Raw genomic sequence first — 21244 nt, forward strand, 5'->3', positions numbered from 1 at the left:
ACTTTCCAGCGAATGCCATTATTTCATCTTGTCGGTTGGCTATGTAGAATCCCATTATATATGTATCACATTTTTTGTATCCACTCATCTGTAGTGGGACATCTGGGATGTTTTCTATCACTTGGTTATTATGAATGGGTCAGCAATGAACATGGCTGTGCAGGTGTCCTTATATTCCAAAGCAGGAACTTTTTAAGAAAAATTCTCATAAGACTGACAAAAAAAAAAAGCAACCTCCTTAACCCCCTTTGATAGAAAAGATGGCTTTTCTCACAGGATGAGCATAAAACAAGCATGAACATTTGTAGGTTTGGAGAGGGAAAGAGGAGTGTCTTTTGACTCATGAGACACCAAGGCACATCAGAGCTGAGGTGTGGGATGCAGAGATGTGGTTGGCTATGGAGGGGTTGGTGGCATGTGCACACACACTTTACCTGTCCTCCTTTCTTTCCCAGGCTTGGGGTGTCTGCTTGGGCGATGTTCTGGGTTTGCTTACATCCATTTATTGCTCAAAGGTGTCTGGTAAGGGTTTTTCTTCTTCAGTATGGTTGCATCTCTTCACCTGAAAACATAATGGATTTTGTTGCCATTTCTATGGCAACTAATGAACTCCAAGGAAACAAATTCTATTTTTGTGTTTATTGTGGTAACAGGATTGGTGAATGCACATATCAGTCTGTGCTGCTTTTTGAAGAGAATTGAACTAGGCCAGCAGTTTTAAACATTAACTCCATTTGTGTGCCCTTCTAATAATACACCTGCTCCTCGGCTTATTCTTGATTTTAAATGTTATGAGAGTTGGAGGGAAGGGATATGATGGAAGATTATTTTAATCCCAAGTAGATCCTCGGTAAAGTCCTTAGTGACTTCATTCTCTGGGATTTGAGAGTAGACACATCTTGTTGCTCCAATTGGTAACAAATGCCTTTAATACTAGCACTCTGGGGGCTGTGCAGCTGAGGCCCCAAGGGCTGAGGAGGTAGAGGGCTCCATTGCCAGCACAAAAAGGAAGGAGAGAGTCAGGTAGTACACCATCATAGGGATTCAAGGGCTAATAGGCACTGGAAAAAAAATTAGAGAAGTTAGTTATTTCAAGAGAGGAGGGTCTTGTTTACACCTGGTGTGTCCCAGGTGGCATCCCAGCTACTGCCATTGCGGGCGCCAGAGATTAGGTCGTTTAAGCTTGTTTGTCCCCCTTTGAAAGCAAACCTCTCCAAGAGCCGGAATAGAACCATGGCTTCTTCCTCTTTGGGGAACTTGACTGGGAAGCCTTCCCTGATCTGAGTCCCCTGTGCCCTGGGCGACCCTGTGAGGCAAGGGACCATGGGTGGTGGCTCACTTCCAGTTAGTCATTTTGGTAAAGGTGGGGTCTTGGCCACTGGCTTTTGTCTGGCTGTGGTGGATGGAGGGTCAGTTCCTCTTCCTGTGACTTTTCTGTCCCTTTGTATTGTGGTCTGTCCTCCAGCAATGAAAGAGCTCATTCATGCCATTCATGGAGCACTGTGCTGAATTCTGCCTACCCTCCTGCGGTAGTGGCCCTCCTGGGGTGTTGGCTTCCTCTTGTCAGCCACCTGGCCTGTCCCTGCCCTGTCCCATCTCATGAGCTGAGCCTGGGTAGCTGCAGTAGTTGAGAGTAAATACTGCTGTGACCACCCAGTTTGCTAGTGGATTCTGCATATCCGTCTCTTCCTTGTGCTTTGGGGGTGGGGGCCAGCGGGGTATCTACTACGGCTCTGGAGCTTCCTTTGGAGGCAAACTGCTCAACTCTTTCCTCTTTTTGTGTTTGCCTTGGTCCAAAACTTGGCATTATGGCTGGTCACTGGTGGCTCACCTGTAATCCTAGCTACTTAGTTAGCTGGATTGAGGTTTATCCTCAGTTCTGACAGGAAAGTTTGTGAGACTATTGTCTTTTAATTAACCACCATCATCCCCAAAAATGCCAGATGTGGAGCTGGAGCTGTGGTTCAAATGGCAGAGTTGCCTAAGCAACACACACACACACATGCGCGCGCGCGACATCGCTTAACATTTTTAGGGTGGTTTCTATTCCTTTGTTGGATCAGCTGGTTCTTCCAGATCAAACTCATTTCCCCTTTCCTCCTGTCTCCACTCCTGAGTCCTCTCAGTGGTGTTCTTGGCAGGGACTTCACTTGATTCTCTTCCCAGCATGTTCCTCTGGGTACACATTTTCCTAAGTGTGTTTTTGGGGTTTTTGGAGGGCGGGCAGGGGGGGTTATGGGGCTTGAACTCTGGGCCTGGGCACTGTCCCTGAGCTCTTCAGCTCAAGGCTACCACCCTACCTCTTGAGCCACAGCCCCACTTCCCATTTTCCACATTCCTTAGTGCCCAGTCTGGCTTTGAACCTTGATCCTGAGATCTCAGCCTCCTGAATATCTAGGATATTCTTGAGCACTGTCCTTGGGCTTTCCTCAGGGCTAGTGCTCTACCACTTGAGCAATACCACCACTTCAGCTTTTTTATATCTCTGGTACTGAGGAATCAAACCTGTATCTCCATAAATGCTAGGCAAGCACTCTAACCACTAGGCCAAACTCCTGGCCTCCCTAAGTGGTTTTGGTCAGCTGTTACTATGCTGTGCTTAGAGAGACAGGACTGTGGGCAGTTGAGTAATGTCTATCATCCTTTGTTCTTCACTATGGAGACTCAGTCTTTTGGGTCTGATCTCATCTTCCTTTTGGGGGTCGGAGAGCAGACTGGAGATTGAACCTGTGGTCTTGCATATAATGAGCACATGCTCTCCCCACTGACCTCCTGCAGTCCTTTCCTCTTAGCTGGTGGTTGGTTTGGTTGCTGCGGCAGCCTCCACGCTAAATTTGTTCTCCGTCTCAACAATGTTCCCCAAACAACTCATGCATGGTCCGAAAGTGCCATCCTCTTTGGAAGAGACTTCTAACTCCCTAGTCTCACCAGGTGCTAATCAGCCAGCAGGGCTGTATTCCTTGTGGTTATTTTTATGCTGGCCTTTTCTTTCAAGGAACTGTTGAATTTCAAGTTAGGGACCTTGTTTCCCCTCCTCCCCCCTTGCTGCTATTTTACTAACTCCCTACTAATTGAGCCACACCTCTAATCCCTTTCCTTTATTCATTCATTCTTCTTTCTTTCATTTGTTTATTATTGCCAGTCCTGGGGACTGAACTGACTGTCCTTGGGGCTTTCTCAAGGATAAAGCTCTACCACTTGAGCCACAGCACTGTTTCTGGCCTTTTCTATGTATGTGGTACTGAGGAATGGAACTCGGGTCCTTGTGCATGCTAGGTAAGCATTCTATCACTAAGCCAAACTCCTGATCATCCTTATCATCCTTTTATTATTTTAATTTATGTGCCAGTACTTAGGCTTGAACTTTAGGGTCTGAGTTTGCCACATTTTTGCTTTTTTTGTGTGTGGTAGGTCCTGAGGCTTGAACTCTTGGCCTGGGAGTTGTCTCTGAGCTCTCTTCAGCTCAAAGCACATTGAGTCACAGTGCCAGTTGTGGTTATCTGATAGTTCATTGGAGATCTAGGATTATAGGTGTGAGTCACCAGCCCCTGGCTCAACTTGGCACTGTGGTTCAAGGGGTAGGACCACTTCCGGTTCAACTATTTTTTTTTTTTTTTAAAAGAGGATTTTGTGTTTTGCCCAGACCACCCTGGACTCCCGACCTGGGTCCTGTCCTTGAGCTTTCTCAAAGGCTAGCGCTCTACCACTTGAGCCACAGCACCACTTCCAGCTTTTTCTGTGTATGTGGTCCTAAGGAATTTATGCATGATAGGCAAACACTCTACCACTAGGCCATGCTCCTGGTTCCCACCTGTGATTCTCTTAATGGCTCTTGGGTAGCTAGGATTACAGGATTAAGCTACCATGTCCAGATTCATGGGCTCTTGTACATACAAAATGCTGCTGTTTCTGGTGAACTGGAGTTTTTAAGTGTTACTGAATTCTAATTCCTTAAATTTAATTATTTAAGAACTTAGATGATTTGGGGATAGCTTGACACTGAAGCTTCCTTTTTTTTTTTTTTTTTTTTTTTGCCAGTCCTGGGCTTGAGCTCAGGGCCTGAGCACTGTCCTTGGACTTTCTGAAGGCTAGAGCTCTACCACTTGAGCCTCAGCACCACTTCTGGCTTTTTTCTATGTATTTGGTACCGAGGAATCGAACCCGGGTCTTCATGCATGCTAGGCAAGCACTTTAACCACTAGGCCAAACTTCCAGCTCCTGAAGCTTCCATTTTAAAGGTAAACAGTTGTATAGATGCTAAATGCAAATAAGATATTTTCAATAAAAGATTATTATCAAAGCTGGGCCTAGTGTGGCTCACACCAGTAATCCTAGCGACTCAGGAGGCTGAGATCTGAGTATCTCTGTTCAAAGCCAGCCCGGGCACTAAAGTCTTTGAGACCCTTATCTCCTTAAATGGCACTGTGGCTTACGGGGTAGAGCAGTAGACTTGAGGTCAAGAGCACAGCCCAGGCCCAGAGTCAAACTCTATAACCGACTCTCCCCCCCCCCCCCCCCAAAAAGTATTGTTCATATTGAGATATGCTCTTAAGGGTGAACACTTGCTTCAGACATTTCATAGGAAAAAGCATGATGGGGTTGGCCAAGCATACTTTACGTCTTTTAATATATCCATTAGAAAATACATTATTAGGGGCCGGGAGTTTGGCCTAGTGGTTGAGTGCTTGCCTAGCATGCACGAAGACCCAGGTTTGATTCCTCGGTAGCACATACATAGGTAAAAGCTGGAAGTGGTGCTGAAGCTCAAGTGGTAGAGCTCTAGCCTTGAGAAAGTCCAAGGACAGTGCTCAGGCCCTGAGCTCAAGCCTAGGACTGGCAAAAAAAAAAAAAAAAGAAGAAGAAGAAGAAATATTATTAAGAATGGGAATGAGGCTTAGTGGTTGAGTGCTTGCCTAGAACGCAAGCACTGGGTTTGATTCCTCAGTACCACATACATAGAAAAGGCCAAATATGGTACTAAGTGAGTACTAGCCTTGAGTGGAGAAGGTGTAGGTAGAGCACAAGGCTGTTTCGGTGAATTCTTCGCCTCTCCTCTTTTTTGATGAGGCCTCTTGCTTGTGAGAGTCCTTTGTGTCTAGTCTCCTGGCATAGTGCTCAGCAGCTGTTCAGTTGGTGGAGGGGAAACTGATGCATCTCTTTCCTAATAATGCCCCTCGAGGGGTCCTGTGTTATTATTAGATACATGGAGGAAAGTCTCATCATCAGGCTTTGGCCCACAGGTCTCTGAACAGCCACCGATGTGGGATGGGATGTGGGGTGGGATGCTCGTTGATACAGCGGCATTGGGGTCAAGGTTGTCTTCTCCCTGTGTGAGACATACCTAGAGCTGGAGCACTGAGAAGGACTCAGCCTGTGGATCTCTTGTCCCTCTATTCCTTATACTCAGTAGGCTCCATTCTAAAAGCTAGGTGCCTCCTGTTGGGTGGCCTCAACCACCTCTTGCTATTTAACACCTCCTTAACACCAGGCACCAGTGGCTCACACATGTAATCCCAGCTATTCGAGGATTGCAGTTTAAAGCCAGCCTGGGTAGGAAGTCCCCATGAGATTCCTCTGCAGTCAACCATTCCAAAAATTAGAAAGGGCGCTGTGCTCCAAAGTGGTAGCATGCTAGCCTTGAGCAAAAGAGCTCAGGGTCAGCGCCCGGGCCCAATCAATCAGAGTTTGAGGGTGGCTAGATTGGTAGAGTACTAGCCAATGAGTGAAAGCCTCAATACGGAGTTCAAGTCCTGGTCTCACACCAAAAAAAAAAAGAAAAATGAGTCCAAAGTATCTGTTTTCCAGTCTTTTCTACTCTGGTATATGTACCTTTGCACATATTTCCTTTATTTAGTCATCCTGTATGGTAGATCCTGATTTAAAACTTCCTTTGTGGTGATCATAGTTTTCAAACAAAGTGATTGTAGATGGACTACTGCAGGTCCATCTGAGTGTGGTTGTCTGTCCCTGGGGTTTGGGCCATTTCCCCTACCTCCTGCCCAGTGTGGGTGATGTACCTTCTAGTTTGACCTGACAGGTGAGGACGGTCTGCATGGTGCGTATCTAAGTTGTGTGATGGGCTCTTGAGTCTGCACAATGCCAGCTTGGCAGCCTTGAGCGCTGGAGTGAGAGGCTCTGTCCCTGGCATCTGCCTACATGCAGAGCTGGAGGCAAGAGGAAGAAGGTAAGTCTTGTGAGATGATACATGCCTTGTGTCATTTACCTTTGCTCTTGATTTGTAAACTGGAGACTGGTGTTTTTTGTTTGGGGGCTCCACACCCCCCAGTTCTGATGTTCATTTTCTGTGCTGCTGTCCTACCCCAGGCTCTTTGTAGATGATGTGTAACTGGTTACAGGTAAGGCAAAGAGACAAGAAAAATGTATTTCCAACAGCTACTTTGGTTTTTTTCTGATTCCAAGGTTGTAGAACTCAGGGCCTCAGGCTTTAGCTCAACTTGTTTTGCTCACTGACAACATTACCATTTTAGCCGTACCTCCAGCCCCCCTTCCCCACCTTTTTTTGTACCAGTCCTGAGGCTTGAATTCATGGTCTAAGTCTGTGAGCTTTTTCCTCAAAGCTGATGCAGCTTTACTTCCAGCTTTTTGGTGGTTAATTGGAGCTTAGTCTCATAGCTTCAAGACTAGCTTCCGAAGTGTCTAGGATTGCAGACATGAGCCATACCAGCACCTGGCTTTTTATGCCTGGGCCAGGCTAGCCGGCAGTCCTCCTACTTAACTTCCTGTGTTGCTGGAGTTGATAGCAACATCACTATGCCCAGCCATTGGTTGAAATGGTGGTCTCAGGAATTCTTTCTATGTCCAAGCTGGCCTAGAGCTTCAGATCCCTCATCTTAGCCTCCCTCCCAAGCAACTAGGGTGGCTTGAGCCACCACACTTAACTTGGAGTCTGTCTTGAAGCAGTTTCTATATGAATTAATGATCTTCTTGTATTGTGTCCCATGTTATAGTTTAGCCTGAAGTCAGTGTGACAAATCTCATAGCAGGTCTACAAATCTCATACCAGATCTGTTGAGAGAACCCAAAGTGTAAAGTGAAGACAGGCAAAAGACAACAGCCTTGGGTGGTAAGAGTGCCTGTCTAGACTGCCCCCACTCTAAGCAACACACAACAGGTTTCATACTGTTTACTGGGAGTTTGGTGTAGTGGTAGAGTGCTTGCCTAGCATGCATGAAGATCCGGTTGGATTCCTTGGTATCAAATACATAGAAAACGCTAGAAGTGGTGCTGTGGCTCAAGTGGTAGAATGCTAGCCTTGAGAAAGTCCAAGGACAGTGCCCAGTTCCCGAATTTAAGCTCTAAAACAGGCAAAAAACAAAACAAAACAAAAAAACCCTCAGTACTCATTCATTCTCTTTACTCTTTCCCTCATTCTTTTTCAAAAATGCATTGTATCTATATTATGTCTAGTGGTTTCACCATGGCCTGTTCATATATTACAGTTTAATGAATGATTTCCTTTATCACTTTATCCCCATGCCCTCAACCCATTGTCTAACAGCTTTAGGTGTAATACAAGATTTGATCACATCTCCCTCACCTTCACAAAGTTTGGGAATCTGTGGAACTGTGGCCTGCCAGAGAATTGTCTTTGCGTGGCATATCTCCAGGCATGTGTGTTTGACTGTGGTGGTTTTCATGTCCTCTCAACTGCAGAATGGACTTGGACAGGTGATATATTCCACACGGCTGGTGGTGTTGGTGTCTGGGCGCTTTATAAGATGAATTAGCCTGACCAGCCCCGGCTAGAATGTGTTCCGCCCAGCAGGTATCATTTTGTCCACATGGTGTTGCCTGGCTTTTTACTGCTTGTTCCTCAAAGGAACATTATAAACTCATGAGCCTGGCTACCCAGACTTAGCTAAGCAGAACCTGTGCTGTGCCTGCCTGATCTGCTCAGTCTTTCCAGCCAAGGTGACTTCCTTAGAGAAGACAAAGTGTCTTTTTTTTTTTTTTTTTTTTTTTGCTCACACTGTAATTGGCCTGCTGCTTTCTAAAAGAAAGGGCCTGGAATCCTGGTTGAGGCTGGCCCAGGCCTGGCTTTTGGTCCTCTTGACTAGCCTGTGTCCCTCGTTAGGCAACAGTAACCTTGAATATGTCTCACATTCCTTGGGCAGGAAGGCCAGTCTGTTTCCACCTTGGCTCATCTGGTTAGAGGCAAGCTGCAGAGTGTGAGGTAGAGTTCATCAACTTTCAGCTAACTGTGCTTTTGTTTTTCTTTGCTGATGATTACACTTAGTGGAGGCCTGGGGCTCAGTTGGCACTCATCTTTACCTTCTTTACTCATCTCCAACCTTCCCTGCCGTCCTGCTGTCAGTGCTCTGTCGCTTTAGTGTCAGTACATCGTTGAGACTTCAGCTAGAACCTGGTGAAACTGAGAACCTGCATCTCTAGAAATGAATCAAGTGTTTTTTGTGCAGTTTGTGATCTTTCTCCCTTCTCTTCTTCATTGTTTGCATCTTTTCCTCCTTTCCTTCCTGCTCCTCCTCTCAGTACAAAAGCCATGTTGCTGCCAGGCCTGTCACAGGACAGGAGCCTTGAGTAAGTGGCAGGGAAAACTGCAGCTTGCAGAGGAAGCCAGTCTCTACTTACAAATAGGGACTGCATTTTGGAAAACACTCAAACTTCCTGAATTTGCTTTGGACTTACTTACATAAACTTTTCTCTAGAAACTTGTAAATTGTGCAGAGTATTAGCTGGATTATAAATGAGGCCAAGAATATCAGTCTCGTAGGAGTTACTCTGATAAAATGGCACTGTACACAAAGATGGACAAGTTAATTGCATCCCCCTTCTGAACCTTTTGAGGTTAAGCGAGACACCAGTGTCTCACACCTGTAATCCTAGCTACTCAGGAGGCTGAGATTTGAGGATTGTGGTTCACAGCCAGCAACCACTTGGAAACAGGGAAATGGGAACAGTGCTCAGGCTCAGAGTTCAAGCCCCATGTCCCACGAAAGGAAAGGAAAGGCATATCAGATATGCTTCCAAACCAGGGTGATTTTTATCTTGGAGTGAGTGAGTGTGTGTGTGTGTGTGTGTGTGTGTGTGTGTGTGTGTGTGTGTGTGTGTGTGTGGTGCTAAACAGCACAACTCCTCAGCCTTAGAGCCCCCCTGACATAGGTTTTTAGGTGGTATTTGCCAGTCCTGGGCTTGAGCTCAGGGCCTGAGCACTGTCCTTGGGCTTTCTCAAGGCTAGAGCTCTACCACTTGAGCCTCAGAACCATTTCCAGCTTTTTTCTATGTATGTGGTACCTAGGAATTGAACCTGGGTCTTCATGCATGCTAGGCAAGCACTCTACCACTAGGCCAAACTCCTGGCCGGTATTGGCTTTTGTTGCAGCCTCTGGCACAGGTAGGAAGCAGTAGTCTAATGTTGAAATAGTCTGTTGTGTCTCTGGGTCAGCCATCTCGTCCTGGGCATGTTGCCACTGTCTCACTGCGGGTGCCATCTTTTTTTCCTTCTCTGGAATTGGGATTGTGTGACAATGGGATTTCTTGGGAGGCAGATCCAGAAATGGGGTGTCAGATTTATCTTTTCAGCCTTTTAGGTTGGAAATAGGTGGAATTTGCTTATGTCTCTTGACTTTCCACTAAGTCTTAACAGTACGTGGAGGCTTGGGCTTCTGGTAACAGGTCACTTGAAAGTGGGGAAAGAGCAGCCTTTTCTTTCTTTTTCTTTTTTTTTTTTTTCTAAGTTGAAAGCACTGTCTTATCTGCCTCCCATCTGTCCTGTTAGACTGGTGTCCCATGGCCTAGACCAATGCTAATCCTGTCGCTGTTTTGGGTGTGAGTCTTGTCCTACTATCCTTCCCTCCTCCTGTCCCCTCTGTGTGCAGGCTGATGCTGCCTCTCTCCTTGTCCATGTCCAGAACAGCCTTGCCCTTCCTTCTTCATGGTATTCTGCAAAGTAATGCTTAACCCTTTAGGTAGGAAACGATTCACTTCTGAGTTTCCAGGGCATGCATATGTGGCTCCAAGGGACACATCAGTTGTGGGGATAGCTGAGCTGGGGATCGTCATGTTGTCCACATTTTGTCTCTGAGATGGAGCTGGAAGGCCAGCCGTGTTTTCTGTTCTGTACTAGAATGGTTACTGTGAAGATGGGCCTGCCCTCAGGTGCCCAGTATATGTGCTTAGGGCCCAGAGCACAGGAGAACCCTCTCTCCTGTCCTGTTGAGAGAATGCCAAGCCCATTGACTCCAAAAATTAGTTGTTTTGGTTTCACCTTCTCTCAAGGATGTTGCTTGGAAGTTTCCAGAATGTCGCCACTTAGTGGAAATTTATGAAGTTGCATCCTGTTGGTGGGGTGAGCATGGCAATGCCCCAGCCCCCTGGTGACTTATATTCTCACTGTTCACCCGATCGTCTAAATGAACTGTGTGTGTGTATGTGTGCGCGCGCTCGCGTGCGTGTGCGCGAGCATGTGCGTGTGCGCGCGCGTGCATACAGGTGTGCATTTGTGTTTTCGTGCTGGGGTTAGAGGCATTACTGCAGGGCTGGGGAGAACACCCCTTCCTCTTAAACATTCTTATCCATTCTCAGTCTAGATCTGCTTATCTGGCGAGTTCCTTGTGCTCATCCCCTTTTGTCTTCCGAGATTCATTCATTGTGTGTGTTGTCCAGCACATTCTCTAGCTGGTGGATAGTTGAACCTGTACAATTGCTCTCCTAGACAGTTTGCAGGTTCCAGTCAGCCCGTCCTACAGCCACGAGCCTTGTGCCACCCATTGCTCTATATTGCAAGTTGTCCCTTGGCATTTAAAAATAAATGAATAAATAATGTTTGATAGCATTTGCAAAATAATTTGTAGGAACCTTGGTTTAAGTTACATTTGGACTGCATTTGAAGTACTTCAGTAGCAACCGTAAAGGTATAAAGCTGTTTCTGGATTCACTGAGTACATTCCAGAATCAAAGCCTAAAACAGAACCAGCCAATTCCCTGACCTGCCTTTCCTCTGCCTACCTGTGGTCTCTTCTGAATGCCCTTCCCAGACTCCCTCAGCCAGAAAGGTTTCCTTACCTCTGCTGAGCTCCCCGTCAGTCATGTTGTTGCAGGGAGACCCCGGTACAGAGTGTTTATTTCTTTAGACTGGAATTGAAACTATTTAAACCTTTTTCTAGCATATAGAAAGGGGTGACAAACAGTGGGTGGAAATATATAACCAAAGTTGCAGCCAGTTAGGAGCTAGAGATTGTGAGAGTGTCAGGATCCCAAGCCAGCCCAGGCAAAAAGGCAGACACCCCTTATAATCTCAGCCAACATGCCCAATGTGATGACAGGTACCTGCAATTCCAGCTACTGTAGCAGAGGATGTAGACAGTTGAAACTTGGACGGAAGCCAGGCACTATACTTTAAAAAAAAAAAAAAAAAGCCAAAAGCAGGCTGGGGAAGGGTTCCTCGGGTTACTCAGGTAGTAGAACAGTAGCCTAGCAAGCATGAGGCTCTGAGCTCCAACCTTGGTACTGCCCCCCACCCCCAGCCCGCAGAAAAGGCACAAACAGGCATGCAAATGCACCCCCCAAAATTGCAAAGGGCTGGTCTGTATGTTCTCATTAAAACAAGAGCCCTAGGCACTGGGTTCTGGGGGGCATAAACTCAAGGGTATATGTCTTCCCATTTGTCCTTTTGGAAAAACTGGATGGGGCATGGATCTAGGCTTTTGAAAATGTTGCAAGGTTTCCAGACATGGCCTTCAGCAGGGGTCATTCATTGGAGGGGAAGGCACTGAACAGGGTACTCAGAAAAGCACTGAGCGCCAGGCAAGGTATGTCACAGGGAGGATAATATTCTGCTTGTACTAGCCTCAATCTCTGATCCTCCCTGTCGGCCACCACCACCCCAGTAGCTTGGAATACAAGCAGAAGCTGCACTGTCAGCCTGGACTCATTTTCTTAGCAGTACTAACTTTTTTTGTTGGTCTTGGGGCTTGAACTTTGGGCCTGGGCGCTGCCCCTAAGCTCTTCAGCTCCAGGCTAGTGCTCTACTGTGTTGAGCCACAGGGCCATTTCCAGTTTTCTGGTGATTCATTGGAGATCAGAGTCTCACAGAGTTTCGTACCCATCATCAGATCTCAGCCTCCTGAGTTGCTAGGATTACAGGAGTGAGCCACCGTACCCAGCTAGCACTAACTTTTTGCAGGAATTATTCCATCAGCAATCCTATGCTACTTAAGTTACCCAGAAAAAGATGCCAGCGTCATTGAGTCCCAAGCACTCTACTGTGTGGGAATCCCACGCAGGAGGTGGATCTGTCCTCTCCCCACCCCTGGGGGTTGCTGGCTTGGCTGGATGCTGCAAACAAGAATTTGAATGTCAATGCTAGATTTGTGTTCCTGCTGACCACTGGGGAAAGGGCCCTGCACGTTTGTGAAACCTGGCTTTAATGTAGTGCTCTGTGCCCCTGCTGGCTTCCACTTTTCTCTTGGCTTTGGTAGGAGGTTTCTATTTGCAGCTGCCTGGAGTCTTGGAGAATAGGCATTTGGAGTCCTTTAGTCAGGTCATAGGTAACCTGTGCTGGCTCATCTACCTAGCACTACCAGGGATGCTGGGCCCTTGGAGTTGGCAGCTAGAGTGCTGGGTGGTTTTGCTTATGGCCTGTCTGCTGCTTGGTCTCTGACAAGACTTTTCTTTCTTGTAGATAGCCTGGTGAAGAATGTGATGGGATCACTAGCATGTCTGCGGAGAGTGGCCCTGGGACAAGATTGAGAAATCTGCCAGTAATGGGGGATGGACTAGAGACCTCCCAGATGTCTACAACGCAGGCTCAGGCCCAGCCCCAGCCAGCCAATGCAGCCAGCACCAACCCCCCTCCTCCAGAGACCTCCAACCCCAACAAGCCCAAGAGGCTCACCAACCAACTGCAATACCTGCTCCGCGTGGTGCTCAAGACGCTATGGAAACACCAGTTTGCGTGGCCTTTCCAGCAGCCTGTGGACGCCGTCAAGCTGAACCTACCTGTGAGTAGCTAGGGCCACAACTCTTTTCTTCCCTGTGTGCTGGGGAGGAGGAGGATTCTGGGGGAAGGCTCACAGGGGTTTGAGTTAGCGCTCAGAACGCTAGCACCTCGTGCATTCGCAGACAGTCCTGAGAGCTCAAACTGGTTCATCAGGAAAGAAAAACCTGAACCGGCTTTGTGGCTGTTGGTAGCCCAGGATGGAAACAAGGGGAGAGGGGCGGCTTGAATGTGCCTGGGGGTTGTAGGTCCCGGGCAGCCCTCAGGGAGAGCCCGCGCTGTGACTGCAGTCCCCTAGGAAGCAGCTTTGTCCATTCTGTGTGACCACAGCACACTGACTTCCTTTTGGGTTTGGTTATTTTCTTATTCCCACTTCTTTCCCTAAGCAAATGACTCTGCAAGCTCTCTAATTTTGAACATCAGAGAACAATTGGAATACTTTCAGCTACCCCGTTGTGTTCCAGGTCCTTTTCCAGGTCCTTGCCTTTGGCGAGTAGATTGAGTGACAGTGCCACCACCAATCTCTGGCTCTCAGAGCTGGAGCTGTTTGTGTGGAGGAGGGGCTTAGTCTATATGTCCAAATTCCTTTTTTTTGGGGGGGGGGGGTCATGGGCCTTGAATTCCGGCCTGGGTGTTGTCCCTGAGCTTGCCACCCTACCCTTGAGCCATAGCCCCACTTCCCATTTTCTAGTGATTAACTGGAGATAAGACTTTGTTTTGTCCAGGCTGGCTTTGAACTATGATCCTCAGATCTCAGCCTCCTGAGAAGCTAAGATTGCAGGTGTGAGCCACCATGCCCAGCCACAGGTCCAAATTCTTGGAGGAACAAAACCCCATTCTTGCCTCCTAGCTTGAAAATCATGTGTATGCATCAAGTACCCCGTGCTTACCTGCCTACCAAATAGGTGCCATATGTATGTCCTTGAGAGAGAGGGAGACAAGGGGCCTCCACCTGGCTGGATCATGACTCAGGGAAGGGGTCCCAGGAAGCACCAATGAAGACAGGGCATGGAAGCAGCTGGTGTGGAGCCCATGCATTGCAGGGAGGCCAGTAGAAAAGGTACCAGAAACGGACCAGCAGACAGCAGTGCCCTATATTTCCACATCGGCTGCAGAGAGGCCAAAGACAGGAGGATTACCTCCTTACCACCTCACTAGCCTCAGGGCCCAATGCAGGGGTGGAAGTCAGACTTGCAGTGGAGTGAATAAGAAGGTGGAATTAAAGGAAAGTATGTGGAGACCAGAGTAGAAGAAGGATCATTTATAGTGAGGCCGGGGGACTGGAGGACCACCAGGGTGAGCTGGGCAGACTGGCATCCCTAAATGCAGCATCCCCACACGAGGTGGGGGCGACACAGGGCCTGTGAATGCTCAGGGAGGCCAGACTGGCAGTTGCTGTGACGTGTAGTAGCCTTCTGGAGTGTGTCTGGCTCCATGATGATTACATCTCCCTCCACGGCTGTAATGGGAGAACCCAGTGTCTTCAATGGGCCTGATGATCTGCAGCTCTCACTGTGAGCTGTCTGGGGAGGGCTGGTAATCTACATACACACACACACGCACACATGCGTGCACACACACCCTCTCCTCCTCCACCCTGCACCCTGCCCTCATCCTAACCTCTCCTGTTCTCGAGTCCTGTGGCCATACAGTAAAATCTAGGTTTCCACAGGGCTGGAGGTTGGAGGTTTGGCTGTGTTGAGATGTTGAGAAAGGTGAGAACATAATAGAGTGTGCAGTTCGGTTTGAGGTCTGCTCTTGGCCTCCTGCATAGGTGTAACATACAGCCCATAGCAGACCGGACACTGAGCTGCACTGTCAGCGGCCTTACTTACCCCATTGCCATCTGGTGTCTGGCCTCTCATACCCACGCTTCATTTCAGAAGGCCACCTTCCTATCTCTGGCCATCTGCGGTCCTCCACCTGGAAGCCCAGCAGTGGCTGTCTGTCCCTAAGCTCCTTATTTTGACAAATAAGCCTTTGGTTTTAGAATAGTTAAGATGTAAGTGAATGAGTTGTGAGAATAGCAGTTTGATTTTGAGGGCCCTAGGGCATCCACACTGCTGCCTGGAATGACTTTGGCATTTGGGGAATACGATTCGAAGATTTAGGATTGGGTTTGCGGAAATGTTTGTATCGAGGACTGTGGAGATTGTACAGATGTCTTCTTCAGTGATAAAATGTGTGGGAGACTGATTGGCACAAGACTCAAGGGCAATGACCTACAGAACTGGCACTGTGGGAATTTGCATTTTACAAAACGTCACGTTTCAAATGGTGAGCACAGAAACTACCTCCTCTTTTGTGCCAGTCCTCAGGCTTGAACTCAAGGCTTGAGTGCTGCCCCTGAGATTTTTCCCTCAAGGCTGGTCCTCTACTGCTTTTGTCACAGCTCCACTTCCAGCTTTGTGATCATTAATTGGGGATAGAGTCTCATAGACTTTCCTGTCTGGATTAGCTTTGAACTATAATCCTCAGATCTTAGTCCCCTGCTTAGCTAGGATGACACCACCAGCTCCTGGCTCAAAACTACCACTACCTTTTTTTTTTTTTTTTTTTTTTAAGCCTGTGCAGTTTTTCCCGTTTTTTATTTTAAAAATAAAGGTTATTTTGACATGAGAAAAAGGAAGTAATGTATTTTGATGAAAGCTGTTTGGTTCCAAATGGGGCCTCTATCAGTTTGCATCTTTTCCTTCCATCCGGCAAACAGTATTTAGAAAAGCTTTATTCTACTTTATTCTGGGTTTCCCTGAGCCTTGGTTTACCTGTGGACTGAGCAGGAGTGAGACCAGATCTGAGGCCAGTTGGCCTGGCTCCTGAGGTAACTCTGGCCTTCTTTACTGTTTCCCTCCTAGGATTACTATAAGATCATTAAAACACCTATGGATATGGGAACAATAAAGAAGCGTTTAGAAAACAACTACTACTGGAATGCTCAGGAATGTATCCAGGACTTCAACACTATGTTTACAAATTGTTACATCTACAATAAGGTGAGATGTGGGGCAGGAACCTGCCATCTTGGGGAAGGGAAGGAGGTAACACCCCCTTCCCCTGGGGGAGGGAAGGGCTGCTGGAGTGGCTGGGCTTCCAGTCCACAGCAGATTGCTGGGGGTGTGCTTGGTGGGGAGGAGGGCTCTGTCTGCCGTGAGCTGTCCTGGTTAGCACATGCTGCTGGTGCCCTTGGGTTTATAGTTCCTGAGCATGTCTAGAAGAGAGGCGTGAGGAGGACAGTGGCTGCCCTGACAGCCCATTGAAGGGTGTGAATTGTCAGGGAAAAGACCTTCCAAGGCAGTCCTGCAGAGGTGTGCTCAGACAGAGCCTCAAAGGGAGAGAGCGCAGAGCCCAGCCTTCTTGGGTGGGCACAGTCTCCCAGAACTGTGGACACGACAACCTTGGTCCTAGATTGGTGTGCCCCCGATCTTCCATGCAGACCTGAGGGTCCTCCCTAACCCCATAGCCACACCTCTGGGCTCGGCTGTGCCATGAAGCCAGATCATTTATTTACAGTTGAGACCACAGATGTGATTAAGCCAACCCTTTCAAATAGAGCGACTCTGGAGGGAGACACTATACAGAACTCAGCTTTTGGCCTCTGCTGGTGTAGTGGGTAAAATGGCCCAGAAGAGATGGGTAGGTGAGTTTCTTGAAGTTTACTGTGTTTTGTAAAGTCCTAGCTCTCACCACCTAGGTGGCCCTCAGAGTGGAGCAGAGCGGGGGCAGCATGTTCTGGCAAGGTGTCAGAGGGGGAGCCACCCAAACCCCCAGAGCTGCCAGCTGCCTTGGGGATATGTTGGGGAGCACCACTGGACCCCTGCATTTGAGTGCTTCCATAACATTTACTGAAGTCGTGTCCACGGAGGCCCTAGTGCTAGAAGGGTCCCCAGTAGGGATTGGCTGAACTCGGTGGATGCTCAGGAACTAGGAAATTTAGGATGGATTTTCAGAGCAGAGATAGAGCAAGCAGTGAAAGAGGAGGTACAGCAGACAGCTCCTGCAGGGACACTGCATTAACTATTGTGGCCCCTTAGGGTCTAGACCAGGAAGGACCTGAGTGTGGTGCTCCACGCATCGGGCAGGGGGTGGCCTGGGTTCCCTGTCCACGCGAGGCAGGTGGGGAGGGCTTCCAGCTCTACCCCGCCCATCTCCTCACACAGCCTGGAGATGACATCGTATTAATGGCAGAAGCTCTGGAGAAGCTCTTCTTGCAAAAAATCAATGAACTGCCCACAGAAGAAACTGAGATCATGATAGTCCAGGCAAAAGGAAGAGGACGAGGGAGGAAAGAAGCAGGTAGAGTACTGTGCTGCGTCAGGACTGGAGGTGGCGGGAGGTCACAGGAGATGTTAGAAGTGGCCTGGACTGCTCCCACTCCTGCAGAGCAGGCCTCCCCATCCCCTCCCGGCCCTTAGCCTCTCCCGGACAGAGCTACTGGGAGTATGTACCTTCTCATCATTTGAATTCTCCACCTTCTCAGTACACCAGGTTTTAGCTTTTCCATTGTCTGTATGTGTGCACACATGTGTATCTGGTATTTGAGATTGAGCCTAGCATTTTATACACTAGACAGGGGGTCTACCCTGAGCTGCACCCCAAGCACTGCTTTTCCATTTCATAGTAAAGACTGGAATCCAACATGTTCCAGAAGGAAATGTACTCTTTACCTGACTTCTGTAACTGTAACCCTTCTGTACATCACCTTTATAATAATAAACATTTGTTTTTAATTAAATACTTTTTGGGGGGTGGGGGTCATGGGGCCTGGATGCTATCCCTGGGCTCCTCAGCTCAAGGCTGTCGCCCTACCCCTGAGCCTGGCCATTGCCCCTGAGCTCTCCAGCTCAAGGATGCCCCGTACTCGTGAGCCAAGCCCCACTTCCCACTTTCTAGAGGTTAATTGGAGCTAAGAGTCTCAGGTTCTTTTGAATCTCGGTCCTCAGGCTGGGCAGCAGCTGCCCTTCCCTAATGACCAGGAGGCAGGGGCATTCATTCCACTTTGCATCTTGGCACGGGCGGTAGTTTTCCTGGCCGCTTCCAGAAGGGTAGATGCCAAAGGCTGCTCTGAGGGACACAGGACGCCCCGAGGCCTGGCTTTCCTCTCCTGTCCTGGGCCTCCCTTCTCATGACGGGGCCATGTGGCCAGGAAGTGTGTTGGGCGGTATGCTAGAGAGTGGCAAGATGAGTCTGTGTGTGCCAGCACTGCCTCTTAATTCCTTGTCCTTCTTACGGTTGCTAGGGACGTCAAAACCAGGTGTCTCCACGGTACCAACCACAACGCAAGCATCAACTCCTCCGCAGACCCAGGCCCCTCAGCAGAACCCGCCTCCTGTGCCGACCGCACCTCACCCCTTCCCTGCTGTCACCCCAGACCTCATCGTCCAGACCCCTGTCATGACAGTGGTGCCCCCCCAGCCCCTGCAGATGCCCCCACCGGTGCCCCCCCAACCACCACCCCCACCTGCTCCAGCTCCGCAGCCCGTGCAGAGCCACCCACCCATCATCGCCGCCACCCCCCAGCCTGTGAAGGTGAGACTCCTGCGGCTGGCCGGTTGCAGCCAACAGGGGCAAGGTTGCCAGCTCAGGTGGGCCAGCCTTGTTGATGGTTTGTGCAGAGCCCATCCTGGCTCCCTACCTCTCTTGCGTGTTGCTGAGGGTAGCTCAGCACGGCTGGATCAAAGCCTGAGTAGGCACCCCGCCAGCCCAAGGGATGCACGGCCAGGAGTTCCTGCCTGCTGCCTTGTCTCCAGGACATTTGCAGGTGCCCTCCCAGGGCATTCATTTCCTGACTCAGGAAGTGTTGAGCAAGACCTGCACTCCACTTTGTGTCCTTCCCAGCCTGCCAGGTGCCCCTGTCCGCATTACCTTCGGGGCCAGTTTCCTGGGTGTTGGGTCCCTACATAGGGCATGGTGTCCTTGAGCTGGCACAGTGGCTGCCGCTGAGCCTGTTGTGCCTGTGCTTCTGCCAGACAAAGAAGGGGGTGAAGAGGAAAGCAGATACCACCACACCCACCACCATTGACCCCATCCACGAGCCGGCCTCACTGGCCCCAGAGCCCAAGACAGCCAAGCTGGGCCCCCGGCGGGAGAGCAGTCGACCTGTGAAGCCCCCAAAGAAGGACGTGCCTGACTCGCAGCAGCACCTCGCCCCCGAGAAGAGCAGCAAAGTCTCGGAGCAGCTCAAGTGCTGCAGCGGCATCCTCAAGGAGATGTTTGCCAAGAAGCACGCCGCCTACGCCTGGCCGTTTTACAAACCCGTGGACGTGGAAGCCCTGGGCCTGCACGACTACTGCGACATCATCAAGCACCCCATGGACATGAGCACAATCAAGGTGAGCTGATCCCCACCCCTCCTCGCTTCCTTCCAGACCCGCCCCGCCCCCCTGCTGGCGTCATGGGGGCCTGCACAAGTTTTATCTGAGTGTCCTCAGGCCCTCTGAGTTTGTTAGGGTGTTTTTTTTGTTTTTGTTTTTGTTTTTTTAAGTGGTTCCTGAGGCTTGAACTCAGGGCCGGGGCACTGTCCTTGGACACATTTTGCTCAAGGCTAGCACCCTACCACTTGAGCCACAGCACCACATCTAGCCTTTTCTTAGTATGTGGTACCAAGGAATGGAAACCAGGGCTTCGTGCATGCTAGGTGAACACTCTACCCCTAGGCTACACTCCCAGCCATGTTAGAATTCGTTTTCTTTCCTTTTTTTTTTTTTTTTTTTTTTTTTCTCTTTCTGGGCATGGGATAAGACTATTCAAATGTGAGACTGCAGGGTGCAGTGCACATTAGGTAAGAACAGGGCCTGGCCTCCTGCCTTCCCTCTTAGTGCTGCCCAGCTTAGTGCTGCCTGCTGGGCTTCTGTATTCTCAGTAAGACTTAGTGCTGAGAACTGGGGTGCAATGCTCTGCTGGCCATCATACCACCTCACACCACCCCCACACCCTCCAAGTAGAGCCCAAACAAGCATGGCAGAGCAGGACCTGTCTTGTTTTCCAGTCTAAACTAGAGTCCCGTGAGTACCGAGATGCTCAGGAATTTGGTGCCGATGTCCGACTGATGTTCTCCAACTGCTACAAGTACAACCCTCCCGACCACGAGGTGGTGGCCATGGCCCGGAAGCTCCAGGTGAGGCTCCGGCTAAGTCAGGTGGCTGGGACACTTCCTCCTCCACCTGCATTGTCACCCTTGTGTGCTGGGCATGTCCATCTCTTCGAAACAGCTGTCTAAACAGGGCGTCAGGGGGCGGGGAGACACTGGTGCCAGATATATAGGCGAGAGCTGCCGTGACTGCTTACCTGTGGGAATTCCTTCACCAGCCAGAGCCTTGGAAACCTTGGCTTCTGGCTGCAGAGAGGTTGTCTCTAGGTGGTCAGAGTTGACCACAGAGCCTTCCTCCAAGCTGAGTCTGGGTGGTGCTACTGGAAATGCACACGTTGATTCAGCAGAGATTCATTCTCTTTGGGGTAGTAAGATCAGGGGTTGAAATGCTTGGAAGAATAAAAGGAACGTTTCATGATTTTACAAAAATCTGCTTCTTCAAATTCTTTGAAAGTAACCATGTGAGATTATAAGAATCCCCAGCTTCACCCCAAAGCTGTGGGCAGGTAGACCTGCTGTCACAAGGTGCGGGAGAGCTGACGTGGGGGAGCCGTGTGGCTCTCCCCGCACCCTGTGCTTTGGGCAGAGGTGAAGACTTGCAAAGACTTTGCTATGTGTCTGCAAAGAGCAGGGGCCATCGGAGTACACGCCCTGTCTGCATCCACCTCCTCGTGCTCCTCCCATGGGTTCTAGGTCTAAGCTCCCAGAGTTCTCCTCCTCCACTGTCATGCAGCCTTTGGCTGCCTTGGGTTCAGAGAACCACCCTGTGGAGGGAGAAACATTTTTTTCTGAGAATAGGTAGGCTCATTCTTACTGGCCCTTTTTCTGGGGGCAAGCCTGAATCGTAGAGTGGAGTGGAGGCCATGTCATTTAATCTTCATTACACCCCCTGTATATACACAGGAGAGAGGGGGAGGGAAAAACCAGTCACATCTGAAAGGTGGTTTGTTGTTTTGTTTTTGCCAATCTTGGAGTTTGAACTCAGGGCCTGAGCACTGTTCTTGGGCTTTCTCAAGGCTAGAGTTCTACCACTTGAGCCACAGCACCACTTCCAGCTTTTTCTATATATGTGGTACCAAGGACTCTAACCCAGTTCTTTGTGCATGTTAGGTACTTTTTACCACTAGGCCGAACTCCCAGCCCATCTTTTACTTTTTCTTTTGTATTGAACATGGGACTTG

The 21244-nt window shown here is 49.2% G+C and overlaps 1 protein-coding gene across 5 annotated transcripts in view; it reads left to right on the top strand.

Moving 5' to 3' along the window:
• Brd4 (bromodomain containing 4) overlaps positions 1-21244 on the top strand; it is a 66938-nt gene that overhangs the window by 26709 nt on the left and 18985 nt on the right. For 3 of the 5 annotated variants that reach the window (XM_090335705.1, XM_090335732.1, XM_090335714.1), the window contains exons 2-7: positions 12662-12980; positions 15832-15969; positions 17134-17269; positions 18213-18502; positions 18943-19305; positions 19962-20090. In XM_090335705.1, coding sequence (XP_090191831.1) covers positions 12696-12980; positions 15832-15969; positions 17134-17269; positions 18213-18502; positions 18943-19305; positions 19962-20090 — 1341 coding nt within the window. In that variant the 5' untranslated portion in view covers positions 12662-12695. Of the gene's footprint in view, positions 1-12661; positions 12981-15831; positions 15970-16486; positions 16614-17133; positions 17270-18212; positions 18503-18942; positions 19306-19961; positions 20091-21244 lie in introns of those variants that run through there. The other 2 variants (XM_090335722.1, XM_090335742.1) reach the window with 2 other exon arrangements.

The sequence above is a fragment of the Megascapheus bottae genome, chromosome 1 (assembly GCF_031878675.1).
Source record: "Megascapheus bottae isolate mThoBot1 chromosome 1, mThoBot2.hap1, whole genome shotgun sequence".
In the NCBI taxonomy this organism is placed as follows: domain Eukaryota; kingdom Metazoa; phylum Chordata; class Mammalia; order Rodentia; family Geomyidae; genus Megascapheus; species Megascapheus bottae.